The sequence below is a fragment of the Ambystoma mexicanum genome, chromosome 2q (genome assembly GCF_040938575.1).
Source record: "Ambystoma mexicanum isolate Mex_15411 chromosome 2q, UKY_AmexF1_1, whole genome shotgun sequence".
Lineage (NCBI taxonomy): Eukaryota > Metazoa > Chordata > Amphibia > Caudata > Ambystomatidae > Ambystoma > Ambystoma mexicanum.
This window is the reverse complement of record NC_090924.1, coordinates 612,125,272-612,144,681: the sequence shown is the minus strand read 5'-3', so window position 1 is coordinate 612,144,681 and position 19,410 is coordinate 612,125,272. Positions and strand designations below refer to the sequence as shown.

Below are 19,410 nucleotides of genomic sequence, written 5' to 3'. Positions count from 1 at the left end.
GGCTTACTCAACATGGGAAAACATTCTGCAAAGAGCAGGCATCTGGTCCTGTCTTCTTCTTCTTCGTCTTCCTCTTCTCCTGATTTACACAGAAAGAGAAAGAAGAAGGCTAAGCGTTTTTCCCTGACCAGAAAGGATTTGAAGAAGCTGCTTAAGCATCGTAGAGGGAGTCGCACACACGCTCATGGACACAAGCGCAGGCGTCTGTCTTCCTCATCCTCCTCTTCTTCTGGCGCTGAGTCTTCGGCCTCTTCTTGTTCCTCTTTGGCTGATGCTGAAGGGAAGTATCTGGACAGAGAGGGAGTGGAGGAGGTGCTGGCTCAAGTTGGAGATTGCATGGGATTTTCAGAGCCCCTGGTGCCGGTGGAGGCGGCCGACCCTTCTATTCGCCAGTATAGGCATACACCTAGGAAGGGGTTGCCTTTGGTTTCCGATATCCGGGAAAAAATCCTCCGGGAATGGCATGACCCGGAGAAGATTGCAATGCCCCGCTTCATGTCCAAATTTTACCCTTTGAAGGGCGAGACTTTGCTGTCTGATCCAGTTGAGGTCGACGTTATCCTCGCCAGCCTGGTGGGTCGCTCCTCTATGTCGGCCGAGGAGGCGGCCGTCCGGGATCCAGTGGACCGCCGAGTTAATTCCGGCCTTAAGAAGGTTCATGCAGGGGCGCATCTGGCCCTTCGAGCAAATATCTATGGTTCCTACACAGCTGAAACAGTGTTGAATGGTTTCAGGGAGTTGAAAAAGGCTGTCAATGAAGGCTCTGATTGTGCCCCTTTGCTTACAGACATGCAGAGACAGGTTGAGTTTTTGGCTGATCTGGCTTTTGATGGGGTGCGTGGTTCAGCCATGGCCATGGGGGCTGGTATATCTGCCCGGAGGCATTTGCACCTAAGGGACTGGAAGACTGATGGGTCTCAGAAGGCGGCTGCCCTGAAACTTCCTTTCACTGGGTCCAGGCTTTTTGGTGATTGCCTTGAGGATAAGGTGCACAAAGTTTTTAGGGCGGACAAACATGCTGACAAACTTCGACGCAAGCCTCCTTCAACGGCCAAGAAATCTTCCTCTGGGGCTGGTCCAGTGACCAGCAGGTCTTTTCCTGGCTCCTCATCACATTCTTTTCGGAGGGCTAGGGGGGGTCGGGGTCCTCCACGCTCTTCACGTCCTGGCCCGGCACCTAAGTCCTGACGGTTTGGAATTGCCGGTGGGCGGGCGGCTCCGGCAGTTTTTTCCAGTATGGGAAAGGTGGTGTTCCGACTCATGGGTTCTGGACACAGTACAATGGGGGTATCGAGTGCATTTCCTGTCTCCTCCTATCCAGCATTGCATGGTTCGGACTGTGGTTCCCAGGTCTCGGCTCAAGAGGTTGGCCATGGACGCCGCGCTCTCCGAATTAATGTTGAAGGCGGCCATCATGCCCGTTCCTCTCCCTGTGCAGGGTCAGGGGTTCTACTCACGGGTGTTCCTGGTCCCCAAACCTTCGGGGAAGTACCGTCTAATTCTGGACCTCAAAGCCCTGAACTGCTTCGTCCAAAAGGAACACTTCAAGATGGAGACTTTACAGAACATTCTTCCGATGTTAATAAAGGGGGATTGGATGACATCTCTGGATCTCCAGGACGCTTATTACCATGTGGCTCTCCGTCCCTGGCACATGCAGTTCTTCCGCTTTGCAGTGGGATCCCGACATTTTCAGTTCAGGGTGCTCCCGTTCGGACTGCGATCTGCCCCCAGAGTTTTCACCAAGTTGGTGGCTCCCCTGGTGGCGCACTTACATCTGCGGGGCATTCAGATATTTCCCTACCTGGACGATTGGTTGGTCAAAGCGTCCTGCCGGCAGACTGTCATTTCTCATCTCCGATTGGTCTGCCAGGCATTACAGGACTGGGGTTTCCTGGTCAACTGGCAGAAATCCCAACTGGAGGCTTCTCAGGATCTAGTTTTCATTGGTGCACAGGTTTGCACCAGGATGGGGAAGGTGTTCCTGTCCCTGGAGAGGGTCCGTCGCTTGCTGACTGTTCTGGGCAGGGTTCTCGGGAGGCAGTATGTCCCGGCCCGCCTATTGCTGAAATTGCAGGGGCACATGGCTTCTTGCGTGTTTCTAGTTCCCTGGGCCCGTCTTCATCTACGCCCCCTGGTGTCCTACCTTCTCTCCCACTGGCTCCCTTCATCTCAAGCTTTCGAGGCTTTGATTCCGGTGTCTCTGGCGCTGCGGGTCTCCCTGCAGTGGTGGTTGAGGGTTCCGAATCTACGGGCTGGGGTGTCCCTGATCATTCCTCCGGTGACCACACTTACTACCGACGCCAGTGGAAGGGGCTGGGGAGCTACGTTGGGAGTTCTCTCTGCTCAGGGGTTGTGGGATCCGGAAGAGAGCCATCGGACATCCAATTGGCGAGAGTTGTGTGCCATTCTCCGGGCTCTGGTGTACTTCAGGAGGTTGCTGATGGGCCGGGCAGTTTTGGTCCGGACGGACAATACGACAGCTTTGGCTTACGTCAACCGCCAAGGGGGTTCCGGCCGCTCCTTGAATGCCCTGGCAGCTCAGATAGGTGCTTGGGGGGAATCACATCTGGTGTCCCTGGTGGCTTCACATATCAGGGGGGTGGACAATGTTCGGGCGGATCTACTCAGCCGCCGGTTTCCCTCCTCGGTGGAACTGGTCCTCTCGACCCAGGTTTTTGCAGAGATCTGTGTCAGGTTCGGGACCCCTATTCTGGACCTGTTTGCGTCTCCAGCCTCAGCAAAAGTTCCCCTCTTCTGCTCTCGTTTTCAGACAGAGGGTGCGTGGGGGGTGGACGCCCTCTCTGTGCAGTGGCCTCAGGGTCTCCTTTATGCTTTTCCACCTATTCCTCTTCTGCCTCGGGTGGTTCAGCGCATCAGAATATCCAGGGTGACTGTATTGTTGTTCGCTCCGTACTGGCCCCGCCGGAGTTGGTTCCCCTCTCTGTTGGAGCTTCGGTGCCAGGAGCCTTGGCTGGTTCCGAAGTGGCCTTGTCCCCTTCTGGGGGAGCTACGGTTGGGGGTCCGCCAGATACAATGGGCAGTGTGGATATTGCACGGGCTAGGCTGATATCTCAGGGGTTTTCTGGTCCTGTGGTGGATTCCATAATGAATGCTCTTAGACCTTCCACTCTGAAGGCTTACGGCAGACATTGGAGCCATTTCCGGGACTGGTGTGGGCGGTCTGGGATTCCACCCCTGCGTTCTGGCCTCCCCGCTATCCTTCAATTCCTCAGGGATGGGTTTGACAAGGGCCTGGCGGTTTCCACGCTTCGCTCTCAGTGGGCCTCCATAAAATTCCTTTTGGGGGACTCTGATGGGCACTTGGATGGGGAGGTGTTGGTGGGGAAGTTGCTCAGGGGTTTTTCTTCTTCCCGTCCTTGTACTTATAAGGGGCTTCCTCCTTGGGATCTCCCTCTTGTCTTAAAGTTTCTTCAAGGGCCTCCTTTTGAGCCCATTTCCGAAATTGATATGAAACATCTGACGCTGAAGACTGCTTTTCTGATTGCCATAACTTCTGCCCGTAGGCTTGGGGAGATTGGGGCTCTGTTATGTCACCCCCCTTTCCTGAGGGTTCTGCCAGACTCGGTGGTGCTGAGGTGTGATGCGAAGTTTCTCCCTAAAGTTGTTTCTCGTTTTCACACCTCTCAGGATCTGGTTCTCCCTGCCTTTTTTCAAAATCCGCAAACGCCAGAAGAAGTGGCTTGGCATAGCATTGATGTGCGACGGGCGGTGTTGGAGTACTTGGCTAGAACTGCCCCTTTCCGCCGCTCTGACAGTCTTCTGATTACTTTTGGCCCGGCTGGGGCTGGGCGTAAGGCATCTGTAGTGTCCATTAGCCGATGGATCCGTCTTGTGGTCTCCATGGCCTATGTGGCTTCGGGCCTGCCTGTGCCTGCGCACGTTCAGGGGCGGTCCACCAGAGGTTTGGCGGCCTCTTGGGCCGATGCTAGGGGGGTTTCTCTACAGGAGATATGTAGAGCTGCCACTTGGGCTGATCAGAGCACCTTCATCAACCACTATAGGTTGAATGTCTCCCACTCGGGGGTTGGTTCCTTCGGGGTTGGAGTTTTGTCTGTGGGGATGTAATATTGGAGTTATTAAAGGTGTGTGTTTCTGCACTGTTTTGACTCTTGTCTCATTGGGACCTTTTTCCCCGTTTGTTGCTTTGGTATACCTCATGAGGTAAGTACTGGGACGAGGAAGAGTGGACGTGGAGGTAATGTTCTGATTACTTACCGGTAATCTTCATTACTCCTAGTCCTACTCTTCCTCGTCACAGTACTGACGACCCTCCTCACCCTCCCTGCGGGGAAGGTCCCATGCTACGGCTTGGTAATATGAAACTAAGTGACGTGGGTGTGGGGGAGGAGTTATAGAAATAAGAAGAAATAGAAGAAGGTCCTGTGTCGGAGGCGGGTGCCTCATGAGGTAAGTACTGTGACGAGGAAGAGTAGGACTAGGAGTAATGAAGATTACCGGTAAGTAATCAGAACATTATTGGCAGAAGGGCGGTATATAAGACCACTTTACATTGCATTAAATTACCCCCTCATCCATTGCCAGATATTTTTAAGGTGTTCTAAAAAAAAAAAAAACAGCTCCCACGTAGTTTGTGCCACTAGACTAGACCATGAGCACTCAGCATGATACACTCTTTCTGCCTCAAAGAGCATCTGATTGACAACAGGAAGACTGTGACAGTCCGAGGTCCCTGTGCGAGATGTGTGCGCCCCCCCCCCCCCCCAATTGCAGAACAGCAGGGGGCTAAATTCTTGAAGAAAAAGTATCAGTCGAACAACAGAATTTACCCCCCTGCTGTTCGTGTCAAGTGCGTGTTAAAGGCTGCACAATTCTTTAATAGGCGCTGGGGCAGACCCTGCCTCCAGCTCAGTGTCATGTAAACTTAATTACATGACAATGAGCATAGCTCCCAACTCACCCGCGCTGACAACAGGGTCCCCTCTATATAAGGGATCTGCAACCTTTGGCTCTTGCAATATTTTGGACTCAAAGTTCCACCAGGTTTCACCAGCATAGTAACCGATGAGGGATCATGGGAGTCGTAGTCCAAAACAACTAGAGCTGTTCTCAGGGAACTAAAGCTCTTGATACCCAGACCACTGAAAATATTGTCTCAACGTTTCTACTGGTATCGTGCACCACATGCACAGTAAAGCATAAAGAAGAAAACCTTCAATTTTCTTTCCAAAATCAAACGCACTCTTCAGTCTGTCCTTAATAATAATGGGGCTCGTTATGTTTGAATCAAATGTGTCAATGGGAGGAGCTGGGGTGCAGAGATAACTTTAGGCAGCAGAGGGAGACAGGGATTGAAATCGTCAACGAAACGGCACACCACAAGTTCGTCACTTGAACGAACCCGCAACAAAACCGGTCTGCTGTATGCTACCGATACACATTGCACATCTCTGAACAGCTTCGTGTCATGTCGGTCCAAGCACGAACAATAATTTGCCTCCTGAGAAATGATCTTAGGTTTCATGACAACGAGGTACTATATCGTATTTTCTTAATATTGTGTGGGTCAAGAAGTACAGCATATCTGCTTGTGTTCCTTATTAGCGTAAATGTGGCACGTCGTGTCAGAACACTAGCAGCTTGTATCTCGTTTAAATTATGTAGCGAGAAAAGTTGATTCAGAGAGGGCGAGCTGTGGCTGCAAGTCATGTACATCATTCCACTGAATGAAAAGTCGAGACCTTGTTTGTGTAAACCTCGGGACAATCATGTTCAATACACTTTACAGTCTAGGAAAAGTGCACGTTGCCACTGTTGGATTGTTAAAAAGGACAATTTGTTTCGGCTAAATCAATAGCATGTCTGTTTATGTAACTCAGCTCGTGGATTGCATAAACCTGGTTTGGCACCAAGACGAGTGTGGACTATGAATGTCTGTAAATGGGGCGGCCATCTTAAACTGTGTTGATCGTTTTTTTTCTTCGAAATTTCAAATATAAATTGACAGTGACGTTTTTCTATAGCTATAGCATTGTGTATGGTTATTATTCGGAAAATCCAAAGAAAATGACATCACCAGCGTCTACGTTTTTACAAGTCAAAAGTAAAGGTTTTGCAAATGTCAAGACCTCTTTTGTAAATCGCGCTCTTCTTGTTTACGTTTAATTGTTTGAAAGTTTCTGCAGGAGCATGTTTTGCACTGTAACGTTGTTATATAATATTTGGTATCCCATAGCAATCCGATATGCCCTGATATTCGGCTCGTCGCTGATTGGCTGCATTAAGCCTTAGCACCGCCTCCTTGAGCCTGAGCATCGGTCCCTCTTAGACTGCTGTCACAGAAAAGCAGCAGAGCCCCGTGTCCGCTGCCGCTGTCTCGCTGTCTCCGTTGTATTGATAAACACTGTTTAAAGCTTTCTCTCAGAATAATAAACAGTGATTAATCCATACCCACAATTGAACGCTGCTCGGCATTTCATAAACTATAACTTGTCATTTAAAATACGAGGATTCGACTGATGAAGCCATCAATGACTAGTTACAGTTCATGAAATGTCGAGCTGCGCTCTATTGTGGTAATGACAAGTTGCAATTGTGAATGTCAGCATGTCCACACTTGGATGGAATTGTGAATGTCGGCATGTCCACACGTGGATGGCATTGTGAATGTTACCACGCTCACATTTAGATGGAATTGTAAATGTTAGCATGCCCGCTCTTAGATAGAATTGTGAATATCAGCATGTCCACACTTGGATGGAACTGTGAATGTTGGCCTGTGTGGCATCTGGATGGGACTTTGGAAGTTAGCATGCCCGCACTTAGGTGAAACCCGAATGTTAGCATGCCCGCACTTAGAATTGTGAATATTGGCCTGCGTCGCATCTAGATAGGACTTTGAATGTTAGCATGTCCGCACCTAGGTGAAACCTGGAGACTGGCACGTGGCACACTTGGAGTTGTGAACATTGGCCTGCTCTGCATTTAGATCGGATCTTGATTGAAGGACAACATGCCCACGCTTAGATGAAACTTGAATGTTGGCATGTGGCACACTTAGAATTGTGAACATTACCTTTTGTCAGTGGGCCCCCTCTCCTGTTCAGCACCACAATGAGGGGGTCCAAAGGGTAAGGTGTCCTACTGCCAGGACAATGACTGTGCTGAGCAGGAATTGCTCAGCACACATTGTCCTGCCAGAGGGACACCTTTCCCGTTGGACCCCCTCATTGAGGTGCTGAACGGGATAGGGGGCCCACTGACAAAAGACCCAGTCAGGCTCTCAAAAGAGCCTGGGGCAGCTTGCCCCCACCACCCCTGCTCGGTATGCCACTTTGTCCATTTGTTCTCCAGCAGGTCAAGATATGAAGCATCACATTCCCTGGTGCCACATCTATGAGTTTATGAACCACCCTTGTGCATTTCTCCCATCTTCCTGATTGAGGGGCTTTAACACACCACATAAGACGTCCACCATTAGGTTCGACACTTTTTTTGTCAAAATGCTATATTTAAGAAAGAGCGTGAACAGTAATGTCAACAAAGTGATACATCCTCTTCATATACAGCCGCAGATTCCTTACATAAATCAAGAAATGCAACCTTTCAAATACAGTTTTTTATCAAAGAGGCACAAATAGAAACAACTACATACTTAAGGAAAGTCGGTGGGTACAAGGTGTGTCTGTGATAGACAGCAACAGGAACATCGACAAGATAGAGCACACTGATACAACAAGCATTAGCAATGTCAACAGTTTGGGCTTTTGTGTAGGCATGGGAAAGGCACTTGCCAGGCACAGTCATATTGTATTTAACTGGCCATAGATAGTTGCAGGTGCAAAATGGTGCGAGTACCTGGGCATCTAAGCAGTGCCCGGCAAGTGCCTAATATTATACACAAGCCAAAACTGTTGGCTTTGCCAATGCTTGTTCTTAATAAGACTTCAATGAAAGAAACACAGAGTGCTTATAAATCAAATGGCTGAAAGCAGCCCTGGCTTTGGCATTTTTATTGCAACAGTAGCGTGTTTACAGCACCAATTAGGTCTACAAGCTGTGTGGCCCTCCTCATATGCCAACACCTAAAGGGTTTCTGTCAAAGAGGCTGATACCTTAAAAGTAGGTACAGGGACAAGGAAGAGGAACTTGGAGGTAATGTCCCTGAGAGATATGTGTAGAAATGAGCATTTCTACACATATAGTTGACTTTTTTAAAGAAAGCATATAGTCTTGTTATTGTTAACAAGATACTGTATTATTCTTCATAAAGTATCTATGGTGTTAAGACAACCAGCTGGTGTGAATAGTGTAGTTTGCTCCACATGCAGGAGAGCCCCATGGGAGCAACCTGTCTGCATGCTGCTCCACGCTTTTCTGTGCAGCGCCCTGCAACACCACCACACTCCTCCCCGCACCACAAGCAGCATGCCCTCGTGGCGTGGGACGGAGCGATGCGGGCAACACAGAGCGTAGCACTACAATATGCTGTGCAGAAACATGGACACAGCAGGCATATGTGTTATGCTTCTCACCCCTTACAACATCTGTAGGTAAGATGTGCTCAATTCAGAACACGAGTGAGCTACTGCTTTGGTGCATGGATGCAGCTGACACGCATTATGTTGCCTCCCTTTTACAATTGCCTAGGCTCACAGACCCTGAGTCGGGAGATAAGTGAGATGTTGTGCTGCTGTAAAGTGCCACCTCTTCTCTCCTGCATGTCCTTTGGTTTTACATCCTTAGTTCAGAAGATGTGCATGAGTTTAGTACTGTACTGATGTATTCCTCTTTTGTACAGCTCAATACAGAAGCCTTGCCGGATTATTTGTCAGTGAGTAGGATTGATACAGCCTTCCCTTCGAAGCCCCACGGCCACAAGCTTGTTAAGGAATGTTAGCTGCTTCTAGTGCAGTTCTTGGTGTAATCCCTTGGTTTATCAAAGGCTGCCATACTAAATGATACTCTTAAAAAAAATGGAACAGTTCCTATTTCGGCCATGGAAGCTGTCAATGTTTTCAACGCTGTGAGGCCTCATTAGAATATGTTTCACCATGTAAATATTTGAAATAAATAAAATAAAAATGTTACCTACTCCTGCTCACATGCAGATCACTGTAGCAAGCATATTAATCCTCTCATCATCAATATTACCAGTCTAGTTAGTTTATAGGCTGTGTATATCATACATTTGTTAAGGAGATGCATGCAACAGGCACAGGCATTATGTAAAAACAGATTCATTTTCATGCATATTATTGCAGTTCAAAGGTGCCCCAGTGATTGGTGGTATTCCAGAGGAGGCGATTATACTTATAACATGTGTTTATCCCTTCCATGATGATTGGTTCCATGTGATAATGTCAGCGCAAAATTTTTACCATGCAAGAATGATGCCTTTTTTTTTGCGAAGACATTATCATAAGGCTCATGCAGAGGACACCCCTGCAATCCCTGACACTTTTTTTCTTCTAAGCGAGCGGGTGACTCCCCCTCAACACCCGCTCCCATTTACCCCATATATGGTCCCCATATATAATGTCACCTATGCCGTTTTCCGGCGACTATATGTATGGCGACATTATATACAGGGACAATATTACCCGAAACCTGATGATTTTCAGTATACCACATTGGGTGCTGGAATGGTAAGTGTTTGTCTTTATCTCTCTCTACCTGTCTCTCTCATATCTTTGACAAAACACCCTCCATAAACTAAATGTACTCTTGCCAGTTCAATAATACACCTTGACCATTAAACTCATATAATTTCAAGGTCTTTGATAGATCCTGAAAGTACAATAGGCTCAGTCTGGAGGTGATCCTCAGATCTCTCTGGTGGAGACTCAACCCACGGAGCAACCTTAGTGGCTCAACACATGGCTATAGTCGGCCATGGTCCACAATCTCCGTCCATGATCGGCAAGACTTGACCATGAATAGGGATGCTTGCCAATGGTTGGCTATGATTGCGGATGGTGGGCCATGGTTGGCAACGATTGGCTTGGGGATTGGCAACCGTGGTTAGTTTGGACATTGGCGAAAGTCAGCAATGGCTGACTGTGTTTGGCAATGGTCGCCTGCTGTCTGATCCTAAAAAAACTTTTGCTAATATGAAAAATGCCAAATGCAAAACCTTTTCACTGCAGATAACCAAAACAAAAGACAGTTCAGCCAAACAAAAGCCAGACTCTATATCTGCCTCTGCCAACCCTTATCTCCTAGTCATAATTTAGGGCATTCATCTTGGCTCACATGCAGAGGGTAACTAAACCACCACCTTGTGGACCCAAAACTTAAATTCAACATTTAATCAGTACTCCAACAATTCTACTAAAATAAAAAGTCAAATAAAAAACGAAACAAATAAGAGATAAAAGTAAATTTGAGTCCCTGTAATATAGCCAAGGGTGTGAATGTCTCTGTTGCAGAGATATACTTGTATCCTACGGGTCAGAAGTTTCCATTCCCAGTTAGATTGCACAAAGGGTTAATATGCCTGCTCTGATTTGTCTCACTGTACATGCCTACCATTCTAAACAATGGAAGAGCTGGGACCCCTGCAGCCGACCCCCGAAAAACTGAAAAATATATTACTATTTGCTCCTCATAAAAACAAAGCTGCCTTCTTAGAAAGGCGGGTTGCTCGTTTCAACAAAAAAGGTGGTTCTTTCTAGCAGCACTCTGATGAAACCATTTCACTGTTAACATGTAACAAAATCGGATTACTTTTATATTTCTGTACCTCTGAGTATTAAGGAAGTGCTGGCCTTAGCCATAGGCGACCTGGGCGTTTGCCTGGGATGCCACATTAACATAATTTACATGGGGCCCCCTAGCCTCTGCCACACCAGCATGTAGGGACCTTTAAAAAGCTCCTTTGTGCTGCGGTGGCAGAGGCCGATGCAACTCATGTAAAATAAAAGGCTCCACTGTTCTGGGCGGCAGCAGCGTCCCACTTAAGTTGGGCGCTGCTGCTTCCCAGCGTGGCAGAGTAGCCTTTCAAAGGTCACAGATGCCACACCAGCTCTGGGGAGTCTTTCAAGGGCTCCCCCAAGCTGGCAGGGTTAAGGCGCCCTATTTAAATGAAAAACACCCACGCTCGTGCTGACACTGGGTGCTCCAGTACGGGAGCGGGACTTTTTTTCATTTAAATAGGGCGCTGCTGCTACACCAGAATGGGGTAGCTTTTGAAAGGCTTCCCTGAGCTGGTGTGGCAGCGGTGCCCTATCACCCACCAGATACAGAGGGACGCCCTGCGGCAGACCAGGCTTACAGCCACCCGTCTGCCTCATGCGGTAGAGATTGCTGAGGTGGCACGTTGCAAGGTTCAGGACCAAACTGGGACTTGCCTGTATTTTAGAGTCCTGTTCCAGAATCAGAAGACACTGCTCTAGTATTTGTACGAGTGAGTGGAGGCTGTGCATGGGGAATGCAGCAGCTTCACTTGTGTGCTGAAGAGAGACACATTTAAACAATCAGCAAGGCATCCTAGGTTGTAGGATGTAGCTGAAGACTGTGACAGGAGGCAGACCTAATTCTCAGCTGTCAAACACTTGGAGGAAGCCACTCCCCAGGGTTATGATCAAGCTCAGTGGGACAACTTGTCAACTAACTGCCAACTCAAAAAAGGTACAAAAAAGGTAGCAGGCTCCCCTATCTAGAAAGAACATGGCATCATAACCTGCTCTGTGGGTTTTTCCCACTTTGAGAGTCTGCAGCCATGGCTTTTTGCTTGCTGTACTTTTCACAAAGGAGGAATACCCATTTGCATATCAGTCTTTGTCCCGCCCACAAAGGCAGTCCAGCACCGAAATGCCAGGCAAACCTCCTTTGAACAAGAGTACCAACAGCAACCCCAGACACGTGTTTCAGCCTTGTTGGCCCTCATCAGTGAGGTGGAGCCGTGCATCTCTGAGCACAGTGAGAAAGGGGTCCATGGCTGGGTACCCCCAGGTAACTTAGGGTGACCAAGCCCAAGTGCCTTGCAAAAATACAAAAAAGGTAGCAGGCGCCCCTCTCTCTTCTGTATAACTGCCAACTCACCCTAGTTTTAGCAGAACCTCAATTTTTTGTGATTGCCCAGATACAATTCCCTTTCACACTTTCCCTACAATATAAAAAGCATACGGTAGTCACTCAGTGGGCGGTTAAAGGTTGCACCCTATGCCTGTTTACCCACCCTCCCCTTTTTCCATCTGCCCCCTCATCCACAGAACAGTTAATATCTGCCAACTTGATATGTGCCACCATGCGTAGGTAATAGCGCTATGGGTCTATAGGAGGCACAATTAGTGGGTTATTTCCTGGGCTTCAGGATTAGCGTAATCATGGCTTCACCATACTAGGAGGGAGGGAGCCTTGCTGCAAAGCTTCTTGCCAGACTTTCAACCAGTGCAGGGACACTTTAGGACCAAATCCGTTAAAAAATACAGCGGTTAGATCATCCGATACCAGGACATTTGAGGTGGGAAGCGCTGCAATGGCATTCATTATATCTGTTGCTGTGATTGGGGCATTTAGGAGTATAGGGTGCTCTCATTTAACACGCACATTTTTATATCGCCTAGGTTTGGTTTGAATTCCATAGGGAATTGTGTATTCTTATGCAGTGTCTTGCAATAAGTATGAAACATATTAACTATGTCACTCAGATCTCACATGAGTGTCCCTTCATCGTTCAGAATGGCCGCTATGTTTTTAGGCCCCCGTTCAGAACGCAAAACAAAAGATGATGGCTGGAAGGTTTAGAATTAATCTTAACCTCTGGCATTGCTCTGGGCAACCCTCCAGACTATCATTCTTCACCTGCCAAGCCATTACAAAAGGGGAAAGACCATATGCAAATCAGGCTTGGTCCAACCCCAAACATGTTTTGGCCTTGTTGGGCCTCATCCGTGAGGATAAGCTTGGGTGTCTTAATGGAGAAGAATTGAGTAAGAATCATCATTCGCATAATCATACTCGTCCCAGTGACAGCAGGAAGTATAAACCAAGTGATTATGTGTGTTGGAAGAAACAGACTTTGTGATAAGAGTGAGTGGCAAGATACTGAGAAGGTGGTCAAGAGTGTTATTGGCTGACCCAGCCAGGAAAGGAATTGGGCACTTTATCCCAGGGCATAAAGAATATATTAGAGGAAGAGGAAAGGCATTTCAGGAATGAAAAGCCCAGTGCTAAAGTCAGTGTTAAAGTCAAACTTTATGACCTGATCAAAGTAGTGAGTAGACACTACTTACCGATTAACCATTGAAGTGACTTTAGCTAAGAGCATAGTACAGGATAAGGGAATCATTCTCCTGTACCCTCAGTTTGGAATAGTGATAGGGTCAGAGCAGATTAGAATTCGAGAGAGGACAGTGATTATTTTTGGCGACTCAACAACAGACCAACACCTTAGTTAGTTTCTGTTAGGTAGACATAACACCTGACGCAACACCTAGCTAAGGGCTAACGAGGAGTTATTTTACTTTCCTTTTAATTTAAAAATAAGTCATTAAAATGCCTGAATTGTCTCACTCCTTCTTCTGACTCGCCACAGGATCCTCAAAGCAAACCAAACTTAGATTCACCTGCTAGTTTTAAACCATATGGAGCGTAACTGTTAGATACCATCCACCTTTCCTCTCTCCTAAATCCAATCTGCACAACCATATGTCTCCAGAGGAACCTCCTGATGGATCTCAACTTCAAAGAAATTAGCGGAGTGGGGTAGTACTACTGAGGTTAACCACTATGTCGATCGTAGCCACCCACAGCTCGCCATCCGCTTGTAGGGGAGAGACGGACACCAGGCATGGCCCCATGGTCCCAGCGGTGATGCGTGATGGCTCCAGTACAAACCAAAATCCCTAAGCAGGTAATAGAGGCCCAGTCTACCTGTAAGGCTCCAACTCAGCAGGGCATCTATGGAGCTGGTCAAGGGAATTAAATGTGATTTGGAGCAGTTCATTTTCAGGCTGAAATAGTCCCCAAATCTTGCCATCACCTGTTTAATTGGGGCTAGGTTAGGAGAGGCGTTCTTCACCTATGTTAAGATATCATCTGTATAAAAGGAAATTATTTATTTGTGACCTACTAGCCTCAATCCCATGTGTGAGGTAAAGAGGAGCAGCTAGAGGTGGTATTCCCTGCTTGGTACTGATCACAATGGGAAACGTGCACAAGAATGCCCAGCACCAAATATCCTTTGTCTAGGGCAGTAGTAAAAAAAGAACATGGAGTCTGAGAAGTAACCCTCAGTTCCACATTTTACCCATGACAGTGAGCATGTACCCTCAGGACACAGAATCAAATGCTTTCTGTGAGTCAACAAATGCAGCAACCCTGCAGGATGGGGTTTGAATGAGGATGTAGAATAGACAGAGAAAATTAATGGTGCTAGATCTGCCAGGTATAAACCTTTACCTTGTCTCGGTGTGCAGGAATGGCAGCATATATCATCAGCCTTCTCCACAAGAATATTGGGAGAAACGTTTGCATCTACATTGATCATCGATCAGGGTTTCTAAGGACCACATACATGCCTTGGGAGGAAGGGGGGGGGCGGGTCACAGTTCAACTTTACTAGCAGTACGATTATCGTCTCACTCAAGCCATCAGGAAGTACACAAATCTGAGTAACCTCCCCCACAACCACAGGTGGTACAGCGATAGCATGGGGTGCACATCCTAGAGACCTCCATCACACCGGTAAATCTTGGTTCTTGGAAGGATGTCAATGTACAGTGAAAGGAGTATTCAGCTCTTCACGACATGGCAAACGGAGAGACTTTCAGGGTATACTTTATGAGATAATAATATCACCAGATACCAAATCCCTGTTAGCGTATATATCTCTCTATGAAAGGACTTGAAAACCCTTTTGATCTCTTTATCAGCTATATACGCAGCATACGCTGCATGTTGTGGATATCCATGATGGGAGAACCCTTGGTCTTCATGAAGAAGCCATGCCAGAGTCCTCAAAAAATCTTCTTGCCAAACCAGGTTAACAAAGGAATTTCATCCTTTTGATCTGCCACAGACCAGATATAGTCCAGGTTTGGTTTTAGAGAATGTGCGAGAGTAGGGTCTCTGTTCTGGCATGCTCATTATCAAGGGTCCAAAAGGAGGACAATTCATGCTTGACCATTTTGAGAATTCTTCCTTCAACAGCACTGTATAATACCCATTGTGTACTCATTAAATGTTTCCTAGAGTTTAACTAGTGTGACAAGGCCAATAATTGGCCCTTATCAAAAGGTGGTCAGTAACCACTCTACCAGCCCATTACTTTCCTCTCTTGTTCCTTCGGTTGATCCCCTTCTCATTCCGTTTCATATGTCTCTTTTCAACTCTTCCGTCTCAAATGCTGTATTTCCTTCTTCCTTTAATCTTCTATTTTAGCTATCCTCCTTCCTTGCACCCTTCCTCTCCAGCTAACCTCTGCCCTATCTCACTTCTGCGTTTTCTCTCTAAACACCTGGAGCGCATAGTTTACTCCCAGATCTCTCCTCAGATCATTTCTAATGCACTTCTCTCCCCTCATCAATCACGCTTATGACCTCTGTATTCCATGGAAACAGCTCTTCTTGTAGTCTCCAACTTTCACGTTACTGCGTGTTACTCTAAGCTTTCTATTCCTCTTGTCCTCTTCCAGCTCTCTGCTGCTTTCAACACTGTGGACCACTTCTATTCGTCTTTACTTTCACCTTTGTACCTTCTCTGTTTCCTGCCTCGCCAACTCTCCCCTTCCTTTCCACTTATTTAGGGTGTTCTGCCCTAGGCCCTTTTCTTTTCTCCTTATATACGAGGCCTCTAGTTTCCATTATTTCCTCCTTTGGAGACTCCCACCATCTCTATGCAGATGACTCTCAAATCTTCCTTTCATCTTCTTCAGACCTACAGTTCAAACTCTCTGCCTGTCTTCTTGCCATTCAATCTTGGATGGCATCCCATTATTTTCATCTGAATCCTTCTAAAATCGTGGTTATCTTCTTCCCTGCTTCACCCACCCCCTTCTTCTATTTCCCACCCCCTTCTATTGCTCTATCTCCTACTGCCAGGACTTGGGTGTAATTTTTGACTCTCATCTATCTTTTTCCCCACACATGTATCTCGCTCCTGCCATTATCAACTGTACAACATCCGCAAGTCTCGCCCTTTTATCACAACTCCTGCTACTAAGATCCTGCTTTCTTCTCTGGTATTCTCTTGACTTTTCTTTTGCTCATCTGTTCTCTTTGGACTTCCTGCATCAAACTTGCCCCTCTTTGCTCAATCTTTAATTCTTCTATACATCTTCTCTCTTTCTCCCCGGGACTACATTCGTCCCACCTACACCGGGTCTCCTTACTCTTGGCTACTATATCATATCCACTGTATACTTTTTAAATGCCTCAATGATCTTGGGCCTCCTTATCTTCTTTAATCTCACTATATGCTCCTACTTGCACACTTAGATCTTAGTCTCAATTTCTCTTGTCATTCTTTGCCCCCCATGTGCGCACTCCAGATTCCGTTCCTTTTCCTTACTTGCTCCACTGTTTTGGAATGCTCTTCTTCTCTCTCCGTTCTATCTCTAACTTTCCTTAGTTTAAAGTTCGCCTCAAGGAGTGTCTCTTTGATCCTGATTACCTTTCCCAGATTGCTTGCATTTATTATTTATTGTATCGTTTTGGCCCCTTGTGCAGCGCTTTGGTGTAAGGCACTTTAAAAATGGAATAAAATACAAATACCAGGGTTGTCGCCAGAGCCAGTCCTACCCCTGAGGTGGATGGTGGCAGCAGAGAGGGACCCAATTCCTTCCCCTCCTTCTTGTGCCCACTTGTGTCTCTGCATAGCCATGTTTCAAGCTGGGCCTCTGCATGCATATGCTTGCCAGTCTTCTCGTTCCATTTCAGATGCAGAGTCCACAATAAGAGAAGAACAGCCAGTGAACACAGAGACAAGTGGAGAAAAGGCAGGAAGATCAGAAGCGACTGCCTACAATTCCAACGCTCTAGCGTCTGTGACCTGATCACTGCAGTGACCTGATCACTGCAGTGGAGCGATGAGAGACAGAGAAACTCTAGCTCCCACCCTTCAGAGACGCAGAGCAGAAGCACAGCTCAGCCTTGCAGTGGCTTGAGCTTGCTGGTAGACCCGATCCACTAGATCACCATGGACTTGGAAGGGCAAAGGTCCCGAGACTTAATGGTAGGGTCCCTGAAAACGAACTTTGCAATCCATTTTACAGCACCGCCAGATCTCCCGGTGGCAAGTCCATGCAGAGAATGTCAGTGGGCTAAGAGCCGTTTTAAAGCCTTTTCTCTCACAGACCCGCCCTGGAGGGGAAGGAAGCAATATGACTTGAATAGGGACATATGACCAACCCATAGCAAGGCAGGGATACATAAGTAGGGGACAGGAAATGGGGAAATGTTGGGGAATCGGGTGAGGTCAGAGGAGGAGGTGGACGGCGATCAAAATGCCAGCAGAAGAAAGGAGAGCGCGGCGGATTGTGGAGGAGCGTTTTGGAGCAGGTGAGGGAGGCATTGGCAGGTGAGGGAGGCATTGGCTTAGGTTCTTAGTGACACCCTAGAGATAGTATTCATGTGTGTGAGATACGTACAAGGTGTGACTATAAGAACACTTATGTAGCCCGGGGCCCCGAGAGACCTGCAACATGCTTGTCCCCTAAGGGACCCTAGAAATGAAGACACATACACCAGGGTTAATATATGTATTTCATTAAATGGTGTGTTTCTTTTTTTCTGTGCCTGTAATGTTTTGGGTTAAACCATCCAGCCACCATGAGGCTGGATGGAATGTTCAGAAAAAAGTAAAGCAAGCCGAGAACAATGAAACAAAAATCCCCTGCCCAAAAATGTACTGGACAAGGGAGAAAAGAATCAAGTCGGGATTAAGAAAAAGATAATTGAAAAAGAATGCAGAAGAAAAAGGGGCACAAAAAGAAAATAACTACCTGAGGGGCTGCAGCCTCGAGTAGTCCCCCAAGGCAAAGGGACCGTGAAGCACCAGATGTCGCATGAGGGAGCTCCCAAAGAGTGAGCTGGCTGCTTGGATGGGGTAGGTCAGCTGCCCCATTGATGTGGTGGGTGTCGGCCCACCTGGGGGCCAGCTAGGAATGACAATTGGCCTGGTGGCGTTTGTGGGGCTTCCCGGGCCGAAGAGGAGTCTGAGGTATCACAGATTGGTCCCAGTGATGTACAATGCATGTCTGCATTTTAGCCCGTAAGAAGGTAGCTAGTGACACAAGTAGAACAGGCTTGTGTTTGGGTGATGTGAAGGCTGTCGAAGGCTGTCGGAGAGTATGTGATTCAAGGAGACTGATTATGGGTCCAGCGAGACCAAAGATTTTATCCTGGGACTTCGCTGCATTCTAGTGGCAGGGGTGATGTCCGATCTGGCAGCGGGTGATTGCATATATATGTGTGTGTGGGGGTGGGTGGCTGTACCTTGGGAGGGAAACAGCTATCTACCATTGAGTGCACAAGTGATGGGTGCAGCCCACTAATCCACAGTGAGGCCACATCCCTCTTCAACATCCACAAATCAAAATACCCACACCAGTTAAAGAAGCATGGGCACATCCACATTGACAAGCAAGTGCCAAAGGAACACCTAAACATCAGTGAACCAGAAAGGAACTCCACGTACAATGAACTTGACCTCCAGCAGCAAATGGGCAGAGGTGAATGAGCTGTCACCAAATACAACAAACATGTGTAATACGTAGTAAGAGACCTGAACAAGTTAGTACTCGTCCCCAATGAGCAACCCAAAACAATAATGACAGGCTGTCTGACAGAATGTCTTCAGGAATTGAGGATGATAACATGTACTGCATGTGGCAATCAAAAGTGTTGAACAAACTGCACGAATATGTCAACCGTTTTCTGAGAAGCTGGCTCGGAGTTGCGTATAGGGCATTAGGCCCATGGCCGAACCAAAAGCACACAAAATGCAGGTGTGGGCCAGTCTGGTGAAAGTGGGGCACGTTTTGGCCAATTTGGGCCAGTTTGATGAGTAAATTCACTCTGCGGCTCGTCGTTTTGACCAGTGTTGCTGAATAAATATTATTCAAAATGCACAATTTACATCACACTTAATCAATAAACTTCTCCTTGGTTACTATTCAAAGTGTGTTACAAAAGGAATGAATAGCCATTTGCAACTGTGGGACACTTTTTCATTGGTGCCCAAGACAATTGCATGGTCCAGTTCGACCGTGCCCAAAAGTAGTCAAAACTGAGGTTGTGGAAAGTCAAAAGACTTTCTAGGTTCTATCAAGCATTGTAGTAGTGTTGGTAGTTTCTTTTTGTCCTGTCAGGAGAGTACAGCAGGGCAAGGGTCTGTCTTCCTGGTCTGTCATCCAGACTGGAGAATCTGTCATCCAGGTGGCCAGGACATGGCCATCGCTATTGGATCCAGTTCCTGGGGGTG

General features: G+C 47.3%; 1 protein-coding gene across 1 annotated transcript in view; it reads left to right on the top strand.

The window, feature by feature from the left end:
* Positions 1-5,325: 5,325 nt before the first annotated feature.
* Positions 5,326-19,410, top strand: part of LOC138569624 (cryptochrome DASH-like) — a 490,626-nt gene continuing 476,541 nt past the window's right edge. The window contains exon 1 of the mRNA XM_069647757.1: positions 5,326-5,515. Within this exon, the coding sequence (XP_069503858.1) occupies positions 5,450-5,515 (66 nt within the window). The 5' untranslated portion in view covers positions 5,326-5,449. The remainder of the gene's footprint in view (positions 5,516-19,410) is intronic.